The sequence below is a fragment of the Clupea harengus genome, chromosome 7, assembly GCF_900700415.2.
Source record: "Clupea harengus chromosome 7, Ch_v2.0.2, whole genome shotgun sequence".
Classification (NCBI taxonomy): Eukaryota; Metazoa; Chordata; class Actinopteri; order Clupeiformes; family Clupeidae; genus Clupea; species Clupea harengus.
The window spans coordinates 5,783,496-5,799,112 of record NC_045158.1 but is presented as its reverse complement, the minus strand read 5'-3'; the positions used below and the strand labels follow the sequence as shown (position 1 = coordinate 5,799,112).

The 15,617-nt window shown below is 41.5% G+C and overlaps 2 protein-coding genes across 2 annotated transcripts; one reads left to right on the top strand and one right to left on the bottom strand.

The window, feature by feature from the left end:
• The first annotated feature begins 1,257 nt into the window (after positions 1-1,257).
• Positions 1,258-9,503, top strand: erap1b (endoplasmic reticulum aminopeptidase 1b). The gene is made up of 19 exons (XM_012816008.3): positions 1,258-1,560; positions 1,966-2,536; positions 2,680-2,818; positions 3,054-3,188; positions 3,407-3,527; positions 3,706-3,860; positions 4,038-4,151; positions 4,480-4,611; positions 5,173-5,304; positions 5,442-5,525; positions 5,796-5,953; positions 6,164-6,243; positions 6,690-6,873; positions 7,112-7,268; positions 7,566-7,750; positions 7,861-8,022; positions 8,303-8,443; positions 8,572-8,653; positions 8,765-9,503. The coding sequence occupies exons 2-19, from the start codon at positions 2,028-2,030 to the stop codon at positions 8,933-8,935; spliced, it is 2,841 nt and encodes a 946-aa protein (XP_012671462.1). The 5' UTR covers positions 1,258-1,560; positions 1,966-2,027; the 3' UTR covers positions 8,936-9,503.
• An 88-nt stretch (positions 9,504-9,591) lies between these two features.
• Positions 9,592-15,586, bottom strand: gtf2h2 (general transcription factor IIH, polypeptide 2). The gene is made up of 16 exons (XM_012815924.2): positions 15,466-15,586; positions 14,869-14,951; positions 14,613-14,690; positions 14,488-14,524; positions 14,308-14,394; positions 14,122-14,172; positions 13,946-14,000; positions 13,499-13,604; positions 12,852-12,942; positions 12,398-12,485; positions 12,043-12,150; positions 11,645-11,708; positions 11,152-11,255; positions 10,639-10,741; positions 10,220-10,259; positions 9,592-10,102 (listed from the first exon to the last, which is right to left on the bottom strand). The coding sequence occupies exons 1-16, from the start codon at positions 15,490-15,492 to the stop codon at positions 9,992-9,994; spliced, it is 1,233 nt and encodes a 410-aa protein (XP_012671378.1). The 5' UTR covers positions 15,493-15,586; the 3' UTR covers positions 9,592-9,991.
• Between the last annotated feature and the right edge of the window lie 31 nt (positions 15,587-15,617).

The following is a 15,617-nucleotide window of genomic DNA, read 5'->3' as shown; positions in this document are numbered from 1 at the left end:
GTCATGAGCCCCTCGCTACAGGCTCCACTCCTGAGATGAGTCATTAGGAGGTGCAAGTGAGACAATGTTGCCAAGGTGTGAGTGTGTGTGTGTGTATGTAGTGTACTGTATGTGTTTGTATGTGTGTGTGTGTGTGTTTGGTGTGTGTCTGTACTGTATGTGTGTGTGTGAGACATCGTTGCCAAGGAGAACATTGCCAAATAGAAAAGGGAAGAGCAATGTGATTGGACATTCAATTTGGACATTCCCCCATGTGCAAGATGACTCATTATTACCTCTGCTAACGAGGTCATATTTTTGGCACAGTTTGTTTGTCTGACTGTCAGCAGGATTACGGAAAAACTATCGGCCTGATTTTCATTCAACTTGGTGGAAGCGTGTAGCCTGGGTGGCAGATCCACACAGTAGGTTTTACTTTCATTAACATTGCAAGATAAGGCATTTGGCCTTGGCTTAGGTCTTTCTACTTCTCTTCTGTTTTCAGGGAGGTACACAAAGTATCAATTATAACCACAAATATAGAGGGGAAGACATTGTTCATGTTCTTATGTGGCGTGGTCCACCACAGGCATCAGTGCCTGCTGCAGGTTATCAGCGATAGGGCCTCCAGCTAGGGCACAGCACAGCAGCAGCACAGTCAGACATCAGCACTGCACACATTCCATACTGCTAATGTATACATATAGACACACACCACACACCCACATAGAAATGTCATAAGCATGCTGAATGTTTCTGTGTGATGTCATGATACCGATTGCTATGTGTCACTAGTATATTTTCCCACACCTATTTTCCCACCTCCATCTTCCGGCTGTGCTTTTCAACAAAGACTCTGTGTTCTCTGCTGCAGCAATGACCTGACCTACAGAGTCAGACACATTTCTAATCCACAGAGTCTGGTTCAGAGTAAAATCATGCTTCCCAAGCACGTGTTAAGTGATTAGATTTGCTATTAAGCAAAATTGTCAAATTAGGAGATGATCCTCTTTAGTTACATGTTAATAAAAAAAAAAAACTTAATTTATCTTAACTACTCAAGCGTTAGTGTAATTCTAGAGTGGTATGCATCAATTTGCAGAAAATAATACAATAGCGAAGCATATTGTTTATATTTTAAATTAAGTTTAAACACACTGAATGGAGTGGTCAGAAGGGACACTCCAAAAATGCTGCCACTGTATATAGTAAGCATGAGTAGTAGAGGTCTGTGCTTTTTACTTCCTTTACTGTCACCTAATCAACCATTCAGTTGGATTGTCTTTTCTGAATATTAACGCCACCTGTGTACAAAAAGTAAATTGCACCACGACTGTTGCACTTCCTGTTAGGATGTTGCGTTGAGGCGTGGATACATAGTTTTAAAATGTTTTAAACAACGCTTTCCCAGAAATGCATGTGTACTCTGCATGTCAATTAAAATGATGAATTTTTAGATATTTTGAAATTTAACGTAAAGTATTTTATACCAGAATACAAAACTCTGTAGCGGGCTTTCACTTTCACTCCCGTTGTCCTCAAGACACCTTCAACCTCCACCAGCCGCCTGTCACAGAAAGAGTGAGTTATTAACCAATTCAGTCGCCTTTGTAATTGCTTTTCTGGATATGTAATCGTATTTCATAATGTCTAGCGTAACATTAAACATATTCTGAGTTGTGTTACTTTAATTTAAATGAATTGAGAGCGCAACGAGAATGTATGAGGCATCGTAATGTTACTTCATTCAATCGAATTCGATGAGCTGGTTAAAATTAACCCGGAAATTAACATCAGTATTCGTTTGTGTGTCCTGCTTAATAAACTAACCGAAAATCTCAGAAAATGCATTGTCATGATGGCTGTGGCATGATGCTTGTATGAGACGTGTGCAGGTCTTCTCATGTTTGCAGCGGTTTTACTTTCGATTTAGTCGATGATCAAATTAATTAATAACGATCATTTTTTTTAAACTTTTGTATTAAGGCGGGCACACCTCCCTTCCATGACCAGCAGTTGATACCATCAGGCTTTAGTTCATAACCACCATGTCACCCTTTACTGTGGTGGTCTCTCTCCTGGTTCTGCTGCACTCACCATTGACAGCTGCCAGACAAATACACGCAGATGCAGATGCAGATGCCCCTACTCCCACTGCCTCCAATGGCCAACCCTTCCCATGGAACAACATGAGACTTCCAGATAGTGTCTTACCACTGCACTATGACCTTCTCATCCACCCTAACCTAACCAGCCTGGACTTCACAGGAGAAGTGAACATCAAGATGGCTGTGCAGACAGACACCCGTGCCATCGTTCTGCACAGCAAGGACCTCCAGATTTCCAACGCAGCACTCTTGAAGTCAGATGGCAGTGTTGATGGGCCATTGCAGGCTCTCGAGTATCCTGCTTTCCAACAGATTGCACTCCTGTCAGATGATGTCTTATTTAGAGCTGGTAATGTCTACACTGTTCATCTGAAGTTTGCAGCCAACCTCTCAGAGAGCTTTCATGGTTTCTACAAAAGTTCATACCGCACCAGCAAGGGTGAAGTCAGGTAAGGCAAAAATACAAGTCCTTCAATCAACATCTAGATTGACGTGGAGAGTAATATGTTTCCATCAATTTAAACAGTATCAAGGAAATTCAATTTTACATGATGAACTGAGACATGATACCCACTGCTCATTGACTTGACAGGTTTGTGGCCTCAACTCAGTTTGAGCCAACTAGCGCCAGAGCTGCCTTCCCTTGCTTTGATGAGCCTGCCTACAAGTCCAGCTTTTCCATTAGAATTCGACGGGAGGGTCGACATATTGCTCTCTCCAACATGCCAAAGGTAGGGACCGTGATGTGCTTACTGAATGTTTACCATGTCAAATGCGAGTCTCAGAAAGGTGTGGTAGTATTGAGATTAGTAAGCACATAGCGGTTAGCTTTGTGTGTCCCTGCTTACAAATGGCCTGGTTCGTGGGTTGACGAACACCATGTATATCATTTTCAGCTTCCAGGGCAGCATCATTTATATAACACAAGTATGACCTTACTCAATTCTCTTCTCTGGTTATGTCCAGATAAAGACACTGGAGTTGCCAGGTGGCCTATTGGAAGACCACTTCGATGTGACTGTGAAGATGAGCACGTACCTGGTGGCATACATTGTGTCTGACTTCCAGTCCATCAGCAAGACCAGTGAACACGGCATCAAGGTGTCTGTCCAACGGACTCCATATTTCCAGCCTCTTGTCACTATAGATAAAGGACATAATAGTCAACTCTGTTCAGTGCAATTTAAAGCTAGGCTGCTTGATCATGGCAGTATAAGCAGCAATGACAAGGATTTGTGTTAATTTTGAGGATGGCATTAATACTAATCTTTCATAGTACAAAATGTCTAACAATTTTTTTCACCTATTTGGGGGGCTAGATTTCCATTTACACTGTCCCTGAGAAAATTGGCCAGGCTGACTTTGCACTTCACGCTGCAGCTCGACTCCTTGACTTCTATGATGATTACTTTGATATACCCTACCCTCTTCCCAAACAGGGTAAGACATTATTTTTCTCACAACGAACTACTCAGATACCTGTAGAGAAGAAATTACCATAATGTTTTCTTACTGTTAACGAAGTTTGTAAAACACACTTTTGATAATAGCCACTTTTAGCCTTGTATCCAGATCTCACAACTCAGTTCTTATATGAGTACATCTTTCCCCCTCCTAGACCTTGCTGCTATTCCTGACTTCCAGTCAGGTGCCATGGAAAACTGGGGTCTAACGACATACAGGGAAACTGCATTGCTGTTTGATCCTGAGAAGTCTTCAGCATCAGACAAGCTGGGCATCACTATGGTTATTGCCCATGAGTTGGCACATCAGGTGTTCATGTCTTGCCTAGTAGAAATGTGTTTTATGAGTTTAACAGCTGGACACTTAAAGATTTAAAATGTGTTCAGTGCACAGGACAACTGTAGTTTGAGTGTAACCCAGCCAACATTTAGACACATTTCCCACATTTCTTAAGCTTGTCATTCCTCCCCATTTACCCCCTATCAGTGGTTTGGTAACCTGGTGACCATGCAGTGGTGGAATGACCTCTGGCTGAACGAAGGGTTTGCCAAATTTATGGAGTTTGTGTCCGTCAACATCACCCATCCAGAGCTCCAAGTGGTGAGCTTCATTTATTTGATCCTACAGTTTAGGAAGCAAATGCCCGGGCTTTATTTAAAATGTTAAATGAGGTTTAAAAAAAAAAAAAAAGTTAAATTACGAATGAGTTGGTAGAACTACAAGAAAAGTCAAAACCTTTTTCAGACCAATTTGCTGAACTGCAAAATTCACTGTACACCTGCACTATTGCTATGTGTAGAGTCAGATTTCTTACTATTGTTAGATGTTTAAAACTCTTGAGATCTGAATGCTCATGTCAATAAAATAAGAAAATGTAATTTGTTGGTGGCCCTTAGTGATTCCTCCATTTGTTGTGTACACTAAACAGGAGGACTATTTCTTGGGGAAGTGTTTTGAGGCAATGGAGGTGGACTCTCTACCCTCATCTCATCCAGTCTCTACCTCAGTGGAGAACCCAGCCCAAATCCTAGAGATGTTTGATGATATGTCTTATGACAAGGTACCCATAAACCCCAATGCCACTACATGAGTGCTGACCATGCCTCTGATAGAATACATTTATATAGTTGTATATAAAAATAATAATAACATAAATTAACATGGCCTAGAGGTTTGGGTCATAAACTTAAAGGTACAGTGTGTGGGATTTAGGGGGATCTATTAGCAGAAATGGAATATAGTATTTATAATTATGTTTTTATTTGCGTATAGTCACCTGTAATAATGAATCGTTGTGTTTTCGTCAGCTTAGAATGAGCCCTTCATATCTACATAGGGAGCGGGTCTTCTTCTATGGAGTCCGCCAAGTTGCACCGCTATGTTTCTACAGTAGCCCAGAATGGACAAACCATAACATTGGCACTAGAGAGGGCCTTTCGTATTTTTATAGAAACTGACGGCCATCCTACATGTTAAAAAGAGGGGTGACGATGCTGCTAGATGCCACTAAATCCTATGCAATAAACCGTTAATGGAGTGCTTCATTCATATCATAACTCTTCAGGATTTTGGTTTGGCTCACTGTTTAATTTGATAATAATAAAATTGTTTGATGTTTTAGGGAGCTTGCATTTTACACATGCTGAGAGATTTCCTCACTCCAAAGGCATTCAAATTCGGTATTGTTCGCTACCTGAAGCGATACAGCTTCCAGAACACAGTCAATGGTGATCTGTGGGAGAGCTTGACTAATGTAAGGTTATGTGCAATACTTCATCCGTGCGTGTGTTTGTGTGAATATTTTAATATTATACTTATGATTTTCATATAAATATGTGATATAACTGGTTTTGTGAGCATCTATTGCTTATGTGCATGTTCCTATAACAGATCTGTGAGTCTGACAGCATGGACGAGGGCAGATTGAAAGGTGATGGGTCCTGTTCCCGCCCAGGGGCAAAGTCCGGAGCATCTGTGAGTATTCGGCTCTCCATACTTGTTCCTATTTTCAGGACCTAATAAACTATAGTAGTTTCAAATGTTACAATAATAATTGTAACTATTAGTATTATTTAAATAATAATTTAGGTTGCATGTAATTTATGTTGTTAATTAAAGTCATACATTAAACATAAAATAGTTGATTTATTTAGTCAGGTATTTTTAGTTAATCAGTTATTAGATATCTAGTTTATTTGATTTAGTTCATCTATGACTGTCATCTGTGTCTGGTTTCTGTCACAGAAATGGTACGCAGAGGACGAGCTGGACGTAAAAGCTGTGATGGAGACCTGGACCCTGCAGGAAGGCTTTCCTCTGGTCACTGTGGAGGTGAAAGGTCGTGAGGTCAGACTGAGTCAGGAGCGCTTCCTGAAGAGTGACAAACCCTCACACACATCAGAGTGAGTACAGTACTGCTGCTCCTGAAGACAACCCTGAATAAGTTATAGCCTACCATTTACCAGTAATATTGGTATTGCTGGCATTAGTTTCAATAGTAGCGTTAGTAGTAGCAGCTTCAATAGTAGAACTGGGCTGTCTTTCTTACAGATTGTTGTTTGTAAATGGTAGAGGGTCTGATGATTAAAGCATTTCCGTCTCTTGTGCGGTAGGTTTCTGTGGCAGGTCCCACTCACCTACATCACCAGCCACTCCTCAACTGTGCATCGCTTCCTTCTGAAGACCAGGACAGGTTAGCTTCCTGCTTTCACTCTAAAGATGGGATTCACCAATCAAAATCCTCTCAGATGAAACCATAATGTTTACCCTCCACGGCTGGTCACACCAGTGCTTCTGGAACCACAGTACTCAATGGTTGGATCCTGAAGCTTTTTGAGCCTGTGTACCTTCATTTGAAGCACATATATAAGTGAAAAACAATCAAGTTTGAATATCAATGTCAAATTTAACTTGCGGTGTCTTAAAAGCAAAGTGCACAAAAACATAGAAGCTTAAGACTGTTGTCTCATGTAATTTTATTCTAGCCAACATAAGGCATTGGTAGTTTCTAGCCACTGGGAATTATAACAATAATAATAATGCATTTTATTTATTAAAATAAACGCTTTATTATTGAATACATCCTCATTTCCTGGAATGAACCCCTGTCCTAAATTGATGCTTGTCACCTTCCTCTAGATGTGCTGTATCTTCCTGCTGAGGTAGAGTGGATTAAGTTTAATGTGGACATGAGTGGATACTACATAGTGCACTATGACAGTGCTAGCTGGGATGCCCTCATAAACCTCTTGCAACGCAACCACACCGCTCTCAGCAGTAACGACCGAGCCAGCCTCATCAACAACGTCTTCCAGTTGGTCAGGTAAGTCACCTGCTACAGAGCTGCACTAGACGTCTTTACGTTTAGACAGTCAAGATCCTTCCCAGTTGTTTTGTGTAAGCTGTTCTCAATGAATGGGACAAATGCTAAGATATCCAATGTCTTAGTGCATGCAGCAAACCTGAACAATTTGGTATAATATTTTCTGAACAAGAACCATTCTAGCTTTAAGGACATAAACAGTGAGCGAGGTGCCATTCTTTCTCTTGTGATTCCTCAGTGTTGGGAAGCTCTCACTGGACAGAGCGCTGGACCTCTCCCTGTACCTGAATAAGGAGACCGAGATCATGCCAGTGACACAAGGGCTCAGCGAGCTGGTGCCTCTTTACAAACTCATGGAGAAGAGAGACATGCAGGACCTTGAGGATCAGATGAAGGTTCGTGACAGAAAATAGATGTTGGACCACTTTGCTGAATTATTGATTTCGAATTTCAGTATTGTAATTGCCATTGGAGTTTGGTACGTTTAGTTGTGAGTTGTGAGAGCTCATACCTTGCGAATGCTTATCCATACTAACCCTAATAGGATGCTTATCCATACTAACCCTAATAGAATGCTTATCCATACTAACCCTAATATAATGCTTATCCATACTAACCCTAATAGAATGCTTGTCCATACTAACCCTAACAGGATGCTTGTCCATACTAACCCTAAGTGGTTGTGTTTTCAGGGCTACATTGTGCAGCTCTTCAGAGACCTTATTGATCGTCAGGCTTGGAGCGATGAGGGGTCCTCGTCTCAGAGGATGCTACGCAGCTACCTGCTACTCTTCGCCTGCGTTCGAGGCCACCCACCCTGTGTTCACAAAGCCACCGAGCTCTTCCAAAAGTGGAAGGAATCAGATGGCAATATGAGGTCAGATGTTTACAGATACATATACAGGTTCAACAGTTTGTTTTTACACTGGTCTCTCCGTGGTGGCTCACCTACCCCCTGCTTTTTATGTCCTCATCTCAACCCTGCAGTCTCCCCAATGACATCAGCATGGCTGTGTTTGCCGTCGGAGCCCGCACTGAAGAGGGGTGGGACTTCCTCTTGGAGAAATACAAACTCAGCCTGTACACGTCACTCAAGAGTCGCATCAAGTCTGCCCTCACTATAAGTCCACTCGCTCATAAGCTGAAATGGTGAGACAGACAAACTTTTGGATTTGTTGCTCCAACTTAAATTATGTCATTTATTATCAGTTGCCTCAATATTAAAAGCATTTGTCGTATGAATTTAAAAGAGCAGAAAACCTCAGACTCAGAGTGTAATATGTAAGGACAAATAACAACATGAATAAAAGTTGTAATTTTGCTTTTAGACTTCTTGTACCAGGTTGATGAAGTGCTCTTTATGTATGAATGAATAACGTTCTGCTTTCCCTCACTCGCTCGCATGTCTTCCTGCCTTGCTGGTCCTCAGGATAATGGAGCAGAGTCTGGAAGGAGAGGTGTTGAAGGCTCAGGACTTGCCTTATGTTGTTTCGTCAGTGAGCAGGAATCCGAAAGGCTACAAGCACGCATGGGACTTCCTCCAAGTCAACTGGGACACCCTTGTCAAGAAGTGAGTGGCCCTGCGCAGTCTTTAATAATGGTTTATAAGTAATTCTTTGTGTTTTTATCAGGAATGCCAACAAGCAAAAAATCATAAAAATAATAAATAAATGTTGTCCTCAATGTATTTACTTGTAGGTTTGAGCTGGGTTCACATTCCATCTCTCACATGGTCTCTGGAGTGACCAGTCAGTACTCTACCAGGGCCATGTTGGATGAAGTAAGTGGCCTAGTGTGGCGTCAATCTTGATCCGGTTCACTTTGGGTTAAGAGCAGCTAAAGGTGTTGTCCTGTGAATAAGAAATGTTTCTAATGTGTTTGTCTTTCTCAGGTGAGTGGATTCTTTGGTTCTCTGACCGAGGAGAAGGGTGCAGGAATGAGATGCATTCAGCAGGCGTACGAGAACATCGAGGAGAACATCAGGTGGATGGACAAGAACCTTCCTCTATTGCAAGCTTGGCTGAACCAGCGAGGACTCAAAACCCACAAAAAACGAATTTAAGATTCTATGGTCCCTTCGGTCACGGATAATATGATGTGGCGCATCATCATCATTGTGAAATTTGTTTAGGAGCATTGTATTTTGAACCTCTCCGTGAGAGTGCCAAAGTATGATGAGCATTGGAGTATATTTAAATGTAGGATAGGAACTTTTGTGTAAAATTGACTCCACTTCTAATCCTATTTGAGCCATCCCACAACAAGTGGATATAAAGTTCCACTTTTCAGTTATCACATATTAACAGCTGTTTTGACCAGAGGTCACCGTCGCAAACTTAAGTTTAAATCACTTTACAGAAATAATGAAATTGTTCAAGCAAGACATTAAGTGTTGTCTTGATCAAGTGGTGCAGCTATTGTTTAAGTTTAATTTTGCATCAAGTTCTCCAACCAACAGTGGTGTTGTCAGAGGAATCCTTCTTTATCCTTACTGACCTTTCTCAGGGGTTGGCTTCAAAGCCCAAAACACTGTCTAATACCCGTGTTGAAAAAGGTCCTGCTGATAGATGTTTTGTTTTGATTCACTCATTGGTGTGTTGCCTATAAAGCTTTGCTACTTACGTTTTTAACTCCGATCTCAAAGTCTTTTTTCTTAAAATTTTATTAACATAATGACAGATTTGTTTGTCATTAATGAGCCGCAAGAGGGTAAAAAGGTACATTCCACTAACAAAGATTTATTGACGTATTGACGATACACAACTTGGTCCTTTTGGTCACTGTATAGCCTTTCATCCCCATTAGAGGGAGCCATGGCTGCATCATTTCATCTGCTTCCTTACATGGCTGTTCTGAGCCTCCATTTTTTTTTTTTTTACCTTGGAGTCAAAATGGAGGAACGAATAACAGAGCAGAAGAATGAGCTGAGAGGGAAATGTCTTGCTCGTAGAAGTGCACCTCATGTTCACCAGCACAGCACCACTTCTGAGATTCTGGCTACATGTCTCTTGGGGTTGCTCAGTTGAGTTCATTAAGGTTGGGGGCGAGCTCTACGTGTCCAGTTGCACCTAGGTTAGGAGTCCGTAAAATACACGTCCGAAAGCAAGTTGGGCAGTCGTCAAGACATTCCTTGGCTGTGGATGCAGCTGGGACAGCAGTGCAGGGTGTCGTGGATGAAGAGGTCACATTCCACACAGAATACAGTCCGACACACAGGGCAGGTGAACACCTACACAACCACACACACACACACACAAAGGACAGAGAATTATTTACATATGGTCAGGAGACCAGGGTCTGTGTCTATGCAAATACAGCAGGTGGCACATGAAGGACTGTTACTTACACTTTGGTCTTTCAGTTGACCTTGACAGCCTTGGCAAAACCTGAGAGAGCAAAACACAACGTCAGGATTTCCACTACTCATCAGATTGGGTTTAACATGACGCTCGAGTGAGAGCCAACCCGCAGGCAGTTTCAGTCAAGGTTGGGCCAAAAACTCTTATGTTTTTTGAAGCCCTGACTGCAGGTTTCTAAATACTGTCATAAGGAGAAAGTCCAGCACTAATGACATTGACATACAGGTGATCTGACTCCGTGATTTTCTGCCAATTCCTCAACCTCACCATACACTCCACTTCCCTGTGCAACCCCCCACACGCCCCAAATAATAACAACAATGCCAGTGAGAGGATGTATATCCCCCCCCCCCCCCCCCCCCACACACACACACACACACACATTAACAATAATGAGGGGGTGTACCTCTCTCCTGTAAGTTCTTCCAGGGGACTCTCCTGGAAGGCATCCAGGGGGAAGAGATGGTGGAAGGATCGTGCCAGGTGAGGAGCAGACACCAGCGTCAGACCTATGGGCATGGACCCGAGAGATGAATGGTTGTCGCCTCGGATCATGTTCATTCTCATATCTGATCTGTTAGGTTCACACATTTCTGTAGAAACTACAAGAATTATGCTGACAGGAGTTAGACAACTAGCTACATATTTATAGATGTAAACATTAATACATGTTTGTTTTGCTTGTCCATTCAAGGTCATTCTGTATACAAAATGTACACAAAAATGTCTCCATCTTTATTGTGACTGCTGATTTTGCCACATTTCGCAACATTGTTCCTCCAGCTCTTTCAAGCTGTGGGCTACTGATGCATAGCACATGTCAAAACCTGGTGATGATTCTATAGCCTATACATATAAGGACATACACCCTTTCAACGAATCAGTATACACACACAAATCAAATGAGACAAATACGTACCACAAACCTTACACTCCACAGGTAATTCTGTGTACTTGGCTCTGCATTGGGGGCAGTAGTATCCTCCAAAACCCAGTCCAGGACCACCAGTGCTATCCAAGTGCCTGGAGAATCAAACCAAACAACGCGTATTACTCATAATTTGTACACAATTAAACAGACTATGGTTTTCCAACGTTTTCCCCCAATTAAAGGCAAAGTCCACAATTCTTATACAATACACCTTTTGACAGATTCAGTTAATTGCTCCTTGGGGTCCTTTAGCTGTTCAGTGTGTGTACTCAAAAAAACGTTGAACGTTAATTATGGCTAAATGGTGTCCCCTTAACATTTTGCAGCATTATTTAGCAGTCTTAACTAACTTGTACATGTCTATTCTGGCCAGCATCTTCAACATAAGCTTATCACCTAAAAACAGGAGGACAGGATATACTGACATCATACAAAGAGACATGTAGAAATATTCGAATCTAATAGACAAATCCTCACTCACGCCATGCTGAAGGATGGCTTGGCATCTTGTTCTGACATGGAAGCAATGATGTGTTGTGGGAAACCTGCAAAGGAGAGTCCCAGGTCTGAGTATTAAACGGCTGACCTTTACCTTTACATGAAAACGAGCGCACCAAGATATGATAGATTTTCAAATGCTAAAATAAAACATTCTTGCCTTGCGATATGGAAGGTCGGTACATGACTAAAAACCTTACGAAGGACTATGTATTAGGCCAATATGTAAGGTTGACGGTCATAAATTAATAGAAATTGTCACAACAACAAAGTGACAAAAATACCACTTGAACATCATATTTCCTGTGCTGGAAGCTACCCCCATGGTAATAATATCACAGCATCCATCTTCTCCAGGAGTGCAGGTGATTGGTCACTCACCCATGCGGATGAGGGAGCACTCAGACGAGGTGCTGGCCGGGGGAGGCTTCACATGCAACATCAACAACTCACGGAAATGGCATTCATCCAGGATGACATTGTAGGAACCTGTTGTTTACATTACAAATAACACATGTTGGTGAATAGGTGAGTTAGATGGAAATCTCAATAAATGGATCTTCAATTCATCAACTTAATAACCAACCAGACAAAACTGTAAACACTGTTTACAGTGCTTACAGAAAACAGAAATAACACATAAACTACGTTAAAGTATGCATTGTGTTAAATAACTACGATAAAGTGCTCTCAAGGTCTTCATCGTTTGTAGCCATCATGTGTTACGACTGCTCACCCCCAGTGTCTCGTGTGAGGACGGTGCACACTCGCACCTCTGCAGACAGGCCTATCACAGACACACGGATTTTCAGGCCTTGCAGAGTCTGGGACATGAGACAACCACAATGAGATGACAGAAGAAGTTGACAGTACTTTTTTGCTATACATAACATCTCCCGTGAGGACAAGATAGACCATACTGGTCACAATGAATAGCTGAATTCTCTAAACAGTGAGTAGTTCAGGATTTATTTACAACTAAAGAGGGTTTTAACATAGCAACACTGTTTCTTTCCTCATAATTATGCACTTAAAGGTAAGGTCCGGGATTCTAATGCAATACTGCAAGGAGTAACTTCCTAACTTTGACACAAAGTGTACTGGAATAAAACTGCAGACCTTAACTTCAAAGATTTTCGCTTTCTAGAAATCCACATTTTAATACTCCCCTTCAACCATTTTAAGCATACCTTTACGAGTTCATAAATGTTTGCAGGGTCACATGTTGTTAGGCTGCTGAGGACGATCAGAATCTCTCTACTGGTATGTCCCGGCATGTGCCTGAACAAAAAATTTAAAAATTAAAGAAAAACAGGGAGAAATATGCATCACACTGTCTCAAATGGCTTTTAATAGCCAATCACAAAACTGAAGTTTAACTTAAACTTAAGTGGTATGACAGGACAGCAACATAGTCCAGGTCTATTGCTGTACAACACCAACAGTACATGGAAACTAATGATCTAAGAGGGTCATAGCCAGCCACTCTCACTGCCTTGTGTTAAAGCCGAGGTATACTTCTGCACACACGGCTTTGTGCAATACGGATAAGGATGTGCGGATTGGTGTGTTCCAAGTATACTTGTTTTGGTGCTGTTGCAGACAAGCAGATACGGACAAGCTGAGCGTGTGCGCACAACGACCTTAGTGCACTGAGCGCATGCAAATCACTGCACGCTCAGTTTCGTTCACGCGCAGTCAATGCGGACATGTCCGTACAGACCCAACATGTTGCTGCAGCACGGACAGTCCGTACAGACTGTGTGGATGACAAAAAATATGCGTCCGTGTCCGCAGAAGTATACCAAACACTTAACTCCTCACGCTAATTACTTACTTCAGAGTCTGCATAGCAAGGTTAATGGAGTTGTAGAGGGAAGGCTCTCCAATACATGTAGTGTCCACCGCTTTCTTTAGGGCAGTGATATGTTTCTTGGAGTTCCCTAACCATAAAACAAATTACAAAATGCGTGTTACGGTTTGGTCTGATGCACACTGTGATGACATAACCTTTAATATTTTAGAGAATTGCTAAATTCTAGCGCTTAATCTCAGACTTCAAGCCTAGTTTTTTCAGAAGTCATTGCTAATGTGGTGGTCGGTTGGTAATCCCACCTCACTTAGGGTAAATAAATCTAGAATGCTTGGTTCTTGAGGACAATGATTTATATAATATATATGTAATCTCTGAAAATCAAACTACAAGGCAATCTCATACACAGCTGTAACAACTGCATTTCAGCATGTCTTGAGCACATTTCAGCATGTATTGAGATCAACTCACCAGAAAGGTCAGTCAGTTTCTCCGCCCTCTTGTTTTTGGTGGTTATAATTCCTATCTGTAAAACAACAACATGGGCCTTAATAACATGGAAAGGACCGGAATAGAAAGAGGCAAGGTAATAACAGGTAAGAATATACACAGAGAAGAAACACAGAGAAACTGGAAATAATTCTTACCTGACTGATTGGGTTCTGGTCAAAGTACTCGTCCACAAAAAACTCCAGAAGCTACCAAATTTAAAGATTACAATTTTAAAAACGTGCAGACGATGCCGTCCTTTGAGAAAATGTTGGCATCATTCATAACTGCAGACAGACATTACCAGACCATAAAACTGCCATTCTGCTCAGACACATCCTCACCTTCAGGGTAGAGGTCAGGCGGTTAGGCTTTAAGTCATGGTCATCCATGGTTCGGGAGGTGTCAACCACAACAAACAGGTGCCGCATCTTCAATAAAACAAATCATGACAACCACAGTTCATTAATGTGGGGCCTGTAAAGTCAGAGTCAATCTGCACAGAAAAAACATTTGATGCTCACCATCCCCAGTCGAACCTGCCCATGGCTCTCGATGACCCTGGCATGTTAGAGAGGAAATTGAGGGTGAGGAAAGTATGAAATATTGGATGATAATTTTGTTAAATGCCCTCTGATGCAAACCCCACCTTTTCCTTTTGCTCTGGAAAAGAATGTCTTCTACTGTGGCCTTCAGAGATCCAGACTCATCCTCTTTAAGCACCTCCCTATAGAAAAAGACACACAATGACTTTTAAGCTGTTTCCCTTGCCTTACCATGTGTCTTAATTCACATGAGTGATGCATTTCATGTGTGAGACACATTTTTAAAAGGAAACAATTGAGACAAGTTGTTCCAAATACAAACCCTATCAGGCATACAATCAATGGCAGACAAATACTTACCAGGTCCGCTCGTAACCCCCTTCCCACCTCTTGGCAATCTCCGGCTCTTCATCCATTTTGTTGAAATCCAAGCACCTATAAAACTAAATTGCCAACAAAATGTAAGATATGCTAGCTCGCTAACGACGTACTCTTCTTCATACTTCAAATTCCTTGAGCTCAGCTTTTCAGCTTAATTTTTCGTGAAACCATAGAACAGCCCTTAATGTATTACTGCCCATAGACATAGTATACTAGTATAGTATACTATGTCTATGTTACTGCCCCCTTGATGTGGAAACCGACTTGCTTTATCTGTTCACTATTTTTCTCCTCCTGCTGCTCGCCTTGGAAGTAAGTTATCTCTTGAATAAATGAACAATACCTACATGGAAAATTAACAACAATAGAGGAAAAGGCACGCGAGTTTGGTTTTGTAGAAAGCTAACCACTTTGTGATTCTAATGCTCGATTCTTCAGAAATAAAGCTCTTAACGATGTCATTTCAAACTTGGATCGACAAACAAAACAGTGTATTTTTAACTGAAACCCGAACAGCTGGCTAGATGGATATTTTTGCACAATAAACAAACGACGTGATGCATAACAATTACTTACTTTTAGAATTAACAAGATTTGAAGCATACGCCTTATGACAGGTAAAATAAGACTTCGCAAATATACTAAACAAGCTCAAGCTCCACTTCACAAGGATGTCAGTGTAACTACATAAATGTCCGGTCGGAAACGTCAAATGCACTGTTGCTAGT